Raw genomic sequence first — 6,426 nt, 5'->3', positions numbered from 1 at the left:
GTGGCCTGAGGTCCTGGGCCTTCCATCTGTGCCTGGCCAAGCTGGTCTGGCAAGTGCCCTTCCTGACTGAGCAGCATCCTCAGATCCAGGCCTGGCTCTGGGAGCTGCCGTGCCTCGGGTGCTCACGGGGGCCGCTGACCCCCCTCTGCAGTGGCAAACACCTCTCCAGAGTCAAGAAGTGGAAGGAGGGTGGGGTGAGGGTGAAGGGGGGCCGTGCATGCTTTATAGAGTTGGAAGGAGCATTAGTGAACCTCGGGTCACTCTCATTTCATAGCCGAGAGACCGAGGCCCGGGAGGAGTCCCCCTGACTCTCAGGCATCACCCACTGGTTCATGGAGGGTCTGAAACTAGAACCCAGACCCACAGGGCACGCCATTGCTTCTGGGATCAGTGGAAGAGCCTCAGTGTCACAGGCCGAGTTTGAAATCAGAAAGCAAAGGGGAGCTGCTGCAGTTTCTCTTCAGAGAGGGCCAGAGGATGAGCGAAGGTTGCAAAGCGAAATCACTGTGGGTGTGAAGAGGCCATTGCAGAAGCCCACTGTGGCGGCAGAGGCAGCGGCGGCGACCGGAGGGAGGGCCCTGGCACCGGGCGGAAGCGGGGATCGCCTCCCAGCGCCGACCTCCTCTGTGCTCTGCAGGAGCCGAAGCAGCCCTCGGCCCTCAGAGCTGGTGGCACCCGGGATGCTTCCGAAATCCAGCCCGGGGAAGTTGCACAGCTGGAGGGAGGCTCAAGGACCCCAGCCAGCCCCCCGCCCCCCCGCGCCCCCCGCGCCCCCCGCTCCCCGCCCCCAGCGCGGGGCCGGACGCCGGACACCCGAGCGCGGGCAGACGAGCGAGCGGGAGGCAGGGCGGGCGCGGGGCGCCCTTGCCCGGAGCCATGGGCGCGGGGCGGCGCGGGGCCCGGGAGCGGCGCGGCCCGGAGGCGCGAGGGACCGGGGCACGGGCCCGGGGCCGCCTCTAGCCGGCACCGAGGGCGCGGGCCCGGGGATGAGGGCGACCGCGGCGGGGAGCCCGTCTGCGCGCCGCGGCGCCGTCCCGCCCAGAGAGCGAGCCCGAGCAGGCAGACGCGTGGCCGGCGGTCTGGGGGCGCGCCGCCTCCCGGCCCCCAGAATGTGAAGCGGGGAGGGCAGAGACGCAGAGACGGCCCGGCCGGGCGCCCTCGCCGCCCTCCGGCAGCCGCGCCGCGCTCCCCTTCCCCTGCCCGCCGAGGCCGCGCCGGCCCCGCGGGCCACGGCCCGGGCAGCGAAGCCGCTGAGCCCCCGCGTCGCTCGGACCCGGCTTCGGCCCGCAGCGGGTTCGTGGCCCAGACGTGGTAGGAGCAGGGCCCGGGACGGTGCGTCCGGCCTCGCCCGCGGCTCCTCGCCCAGACAAGTTTGAACAATGATCACAGTCAACCCCGATGGGAAGATAATGGTCAGAAGATGCCTGGTCACCCTGAGACCCTTTCGGTAAAGTTGTTTCCCGGTTGGCGTGGGGAGGTCTTTTTCTCCAAGGGGGCGTGGGTTGGGGTGGGCGAGGTCAGCCCCTGCGAGAGTGTCTGTCCCAGGGCTGCCTGTCCCGTTAGCAGAGGGGGCGGTTTGTGCTTCGGCCCTCGGTGGTGGCTAGTGGGGCTGGGAAAGGGATGGAGCTGGGGTTCCGGTTCGGGTGAGGAGGGTGTGTAACTCTGGGACGGGTACCGAGTTTGGTCTAGGTTGGAGAGGACTTGGGGTGTGAAGGTGGGAATGGGGGCAGAAGTCACCGATGTTGTAGTCCTGGGCCCTGGAAGTCGCCCCAGCCAGGTTGCCCCTTCCCTGCCCCTCCGGTCCTTCCCCACCTCGCGGGCGGCCCAACCCCCGCGGCAAAGTTAGCGCTCTGGGCGGGGCGGTACCCCCACCTGGCGGGCCAGTGGAGCCCTGAATCGGCCCGCTCACCCCCTCTGCCTGTCCCACCCCCTCTGACCCCGCCTTCTGCGCGCACTCCTCTCCGCGGGGTGCGGGCCTCTGTCCAACGGGAGGGTCCCCGAGATTGCGGCAAGGACCCCCTCTGATGGGAATTCGATCCCCGATCGTGGGCCTTGGAGAGGCTGGGGCAGGGGCGGCGCTGTGGGGCGGAAGGGCGACGAGAGCGTGGAGGCGGGATGGAAGCGGAGACCGACCCCCCCACCCCAACCTCGGCGGTCAAGGCCAGGCAGGGCTACGGCCGTCGGGGTCTGCCTGGGTTCTGCTAGACCCACCCCAGGGGCCCGCAGAGCCCGGCGGTTCCGGGGCAGCTCCCGCTCCTCCCAAGCGCCATCGGAGCCGGGCCTGCAGCCGGGTCTGGGGAGGGGCGCTAAGCGATGGGTGCCCAGCGGAGTCAGGATGCCACCTCGCCCAGGGGCTGAGCGGCGGAGGGCGCCGAGGGGGCGGCGGGGCCCGGGGCGGGGGGCGGGGGTGGTCCGCACTCGGGATGCGGCCACAGGTGGGGTCCGGGCGCGGGAGGGAGCCCGCGAAGGCAGGAGCTGTACGGGCAGAGATGCCCGAAGTTTGGGGGGCAGGAGGGGCCAGATCTGAGGCCCTCCCCTCCAGACCTGAGGCGGAGACCCGGCCCCTCCCATGCCCCCCGCTGGTTTTCCTTCTAATGGAAAGACCGTGGCTCACGTGGCTCCCGCCCCGCCATTGCCTCCAGCTATTGGATCCTCCGGCGTAGGGTAGGGTGCTGAGTTGAGGAGACAACCTTTAGGACGGCAAGGGTCAAGCTGGACCACCAATGTCCAGAGGATTCTGGACGACCGTAGAGCTGGGGGTCCCCAGAATAGAGCCTTGGGCAGGTGATTGGGGGTGTCAGGAGCCCCCACGCCCTAAAGTTCCCATGGGAAGCAGGTGGGAAGCTAACATCTCTGGAAAGGGCCTTGTTCCTCCGGGGAAATCCTCAAATCCCTAGCCAACCCAGACCGTCCTCAGCCCTGTCTCTCCCACCCAGTGTGGGCCCCTCCCTCCAGGCCGTGGGAAGCCCAGCCTCTGACCCCAGCTTGGCTGGACATTTCCCCGCACATTTGGAGGTAGCGGCTGGCGCCAGCACCACGGACAGCACCAGCTCCCTAGCGCTCCTTCCCTTTGGGTCCTGCCCCTGTGGCTCTTTCTGGCTTTTCTGAAAGCAGGATGCAGAGGTGAGGTTGCATAGGTTCCCCTCCCCACCCCCAGGTTATGTAACTTCCTCTCAGGGTATCCCTAGGCTTCCCAGAGACCCATAGCCACCAGTGAAGTCTTCAAGTCCCCTTCAGATGCGGGGTGCGTGTGGGGGGGTTTACTACCTCCAGCCGTATCAGCCCTACGTGTTAATCCTCAAGGGCAGCTGGGAGCCCTATTCCCAATGGTTTTCGCAGAGCCTCCGGCAGGGTCCTTATTCTATAATTGCTTCTGGAATGTTGCTTGAATGGATACATGGGTGGACAAAACCATTTTAACTTGAATCTACTACTGTAAATAGCCCCAGGATTGGGTCTGGCAGAGAGAGAGATGCAGATGAGGTGTTTTGGGGCTTCAGGTTCTGGGCTAAAGGCCTAGATACCTTTCTCACAGCAGGTATTTGGACGCTGGCAGCTCAGGTCCCCAGCTCTAAATACAAGTACCCCATAGCTGGGGAAGGGGAGAGGGAGTGGGGGCCGAGAAACTTGGAGAGACCCATCCTCGTCCTCAGGCTGGGAGGACAAACCGCTGATTTTCCCCAGGATCTTCCTGGATGTGTGACCACCCTCCCCCTACACGGTCCTTCTGGCCTCTAGCCTGAGACCAGCCTGATTTCATCTTGGGGATCCCAGGGCTAGAGTCCCAGCCCCAGGCTTGGTAGAATTCAGTGAGGGGTCCCTGGGAGGTGAGGGAGCAGTGTTCCTTGTGCCATCTGCTGGGGGAAGCTCCCAGTGCCATATCTGCTTTTGGGGTCTGCCCCCGCTCTGATTTAATCTCTAACAGCTTCCTTTAAATATGGGTTGGGAATTTTGTTGTGCTTTTATTTTTTTCTACAATTATGTGTTTTCTTTAATGAATCAAGTTTTAATTAAATACTGCTCTGCCAGTTTCAAATAATGAAGATTAAAATGCATAAACAAGTCTTGCATAGAGATACAAACAAATGTGGGGTTTGAGGATGGAGGTGGAGGTGGGAAGGCTGGAGGTCTCTGGCATGATTTGGGGGGCCCCCATGGTGAGCCTGGCTCCACCAGAGATGGGGTTCCTCACCCTGACCTGGGGGGGCTCCCCTTTCAGCTCTGCCAGTTCATCAAGTCCTCGGGTAGATTCAAAATCCCAGAACAGCCTCCACCTCTGCTTCCCTAAGGCTGTGCTGGCCCAGAATCTAGTATGGAAGCAGCAGGAGCCTGGGGCCAGACTTGAGGGTGGGTTCCCTGCTGTCCCCCTTAGTTCTTGGCACTTGGGATGTAATCAAGTGAAGTATAGACAGTCGTGTTCTGGCCAACTCCCCTGACCACTGTGACGGCACACGCTTGTATGACACCCCGTGCACAGGTGTTGGCTTACTCTGAGCCGTGGTGTAATCTACCGTGTGCCTGCCTGGTGAATATATGGATAGGGGGAGTCTGGACACAGAAGGCAGCCACAGGACCCTGCCCTTCTAGATCTTACCATCTGGTAGTGATGGGAGCCCTTCCCCACCCCCTGCCCTGAACATGACAAGGATGTGTTTAAGCTGGTTGCTGCAGCAAGGCCTGTGTACACAAGTGCTGATCAGGGCCCAGGTGATTGATGGGCTCCAGGTGGGTTTTGTCTGGACCAATTACTTGACCTCTGGCTGGCATCAGGTCCTGCTGTTTCCATCTATACCAGTTGTTCTCAAACTTGAGCGTGTATCAGGGTCACCTGGAGAGCTTGTTAAAATGCATTGCTTACCCCACCCCCAGAGTGTGTGATTCCATAAGCCTGGGACTAGGGCCCAAGAATGAGCATTTCTGATATGTCCAAGGTGATGCTGATGCAGCTGGTCTGGGGACCACATGTTGAGGACCTCTGCTGTCAATGAGCCAGCTTCCGTCTGGAGACTAGAACTTGCCCAACCTTATACCTTAAGGATGCCTCACTGTCCTGCATGGTTTTGCATGTGGCCACTTCCTTGTAGTCCAGCTCTCTTTATCCCGTGTGATGGGAAACCTACTGGTCTGGGAGCTCAACCCCCTGGTCTTTTATTCCTCCATCCATCCATCCCTTCCTCACTCATTCATTCGTAGGGAGCCCTTACAGGATAGGGGTGCATGTGCTGACCTAACCCTGACCTGCCCTATTGTCTCCACAGGCTTTTTGTCCTGGGCATTGGCTTCTTCTCACTCTGCTTCCTGATGACGTCTCTGGGAGGCCAGTTCTCAGCCCGGCGCCCGGGGGACTCCCCCTTCACTGTCCGCACAGAAGGTATGTTGGTGGGGAAAGGGGAGTCAGAAAGGGGTACAGGGGTTTGGGGGTCAGAGGAGAGGGAAGCCTTTGAACCTAACGCTGCAAGAGGCTTTCTGGGGCTCTGTCTTGGGCATCTGGCCACCTCGTTGGTGGATGTGTGAATGGTGGGGGCCTTGCACACTGCTTTAGCTCTTGTCCTGGCTGTGGTAATCAGGCTTCCTCTGGTCTAGCCTCTCAGGCCAGGAGGGGCCCTTGAGCCAGGGTCTCCCAGGCATCAGAAGAGGCTGCCTGTGTTGCTTCTCTAGTGGGGTGATTTGAGGTTTCTGGATATGACACCTGTCTCTCTGAGATACACATATTCTGTACCTTCGGCCCAGGCACAGGGGAGAGGGCAGGACTGCCGTGGGCTCATGTGTCTTATCTCCAAGCTCTCTGGTCCTTCATTCTTGCCCACGTGATGCTTACAAGGCAGTGGAATAGAGGTTCAGAGCATGGGCTGTGGGGACTAGATGGACCTGGTTTGTACCCTGGTTCATCATTTACTAGCTGTGTGCCATTGGCCACACCACTTAACTCACCTTCAGAGAAGGAAAGCAGTGACCGTTTTCAGAGGTTGGATTAAATGGGCTCACGTGGCATGGGGGTGTGATGGGGTGGCGGCCTGGGAGACCTCCTCCTGAAGGTGGGTCCCGCTCGCCCCTCATCCTACTCAAGGAAGAATGGAGAACAGTTCAGAACTGCTCAGTGTGTCATGGGGGCTCTCCCAGTAACCGTGGGAAGGAGACACATAGTGGGGAAACTGGGGCAAAGGGTGTTTCTGGAACTGTTCAGGGGGCTGCTTTGTGGGCTTTCCCCTGCCCCTCTGGGAAAGTCTCCATTTGAAGTCCACCTTCTCAAACCCCCAGGCCTCATCTGTCTCCCCTCTTCCCAGCAACGGATAAACCCTCCAGTAGGATGGGTTGTGATCTAGGGTCGGTGCCCCGAGAGGCACTTACTCTGCCATCTGGTGTCTCCTTAGATTCATGCCTTTGGTTTAACACACACTTCTTTAAATTTGCAACAGCTCCCAGCAG

General features: G+C 61.0%; 1 protein-coding gene across 2 annotated transcripts in view; it reads left to right on the top strand.

Moving 5' to 3' along the window:
- The first annotated feature begins 792 nt into the window (after nt 1–792).
- Nucleotides 793–6,426, top strand: part of MGAT5B (alpha-1,6-mannosylglycoprotein 6-beta-N-acetylglucosaminyltransferase B) — a 65,894-nt gene continuing 60,260 nt past the window's right edge. The window contains exons 1-2 of one of the 2 annotated variants that reach the window (XM_007454299.1): nt 793–1,447; nt 5,259–5,371. In XM_007454299.1, coding sequence (XP_007454361.1) covers nt 1,380–1,447; nt 5,259–5,371 — 181 coding nt within the window. In that variant the 5' untranslated portion in view covers nt 793–1,379. The remainder of the gene's footprint in view (nt 1,448–5,258; nt 5,372–6,426) is intronic. The other variant, XM_007454300.1, reaches the window with a different exon arrangement.

This window comes from Lipotes vexillifer, unplaced genomic scaffold (genome assembly GCF_000442215.2).
Source record: "Lipotes vexillifer unplaced genomic scaffold, Lipotes_vexillifer_v1.1 scaffold518, whole genome shotgun sequence".
Lineage (NCBI taxonomy): Eukaryota > Metazoa > Chordata > Mammalia > Artiodactyla > Lipotidae > Lipotes > Lipotes vexillifer.
Note: the sequence above shows the minus strand (reverse complement) of the source record. Positions and strands in the feature narration are given on the sequence as shown.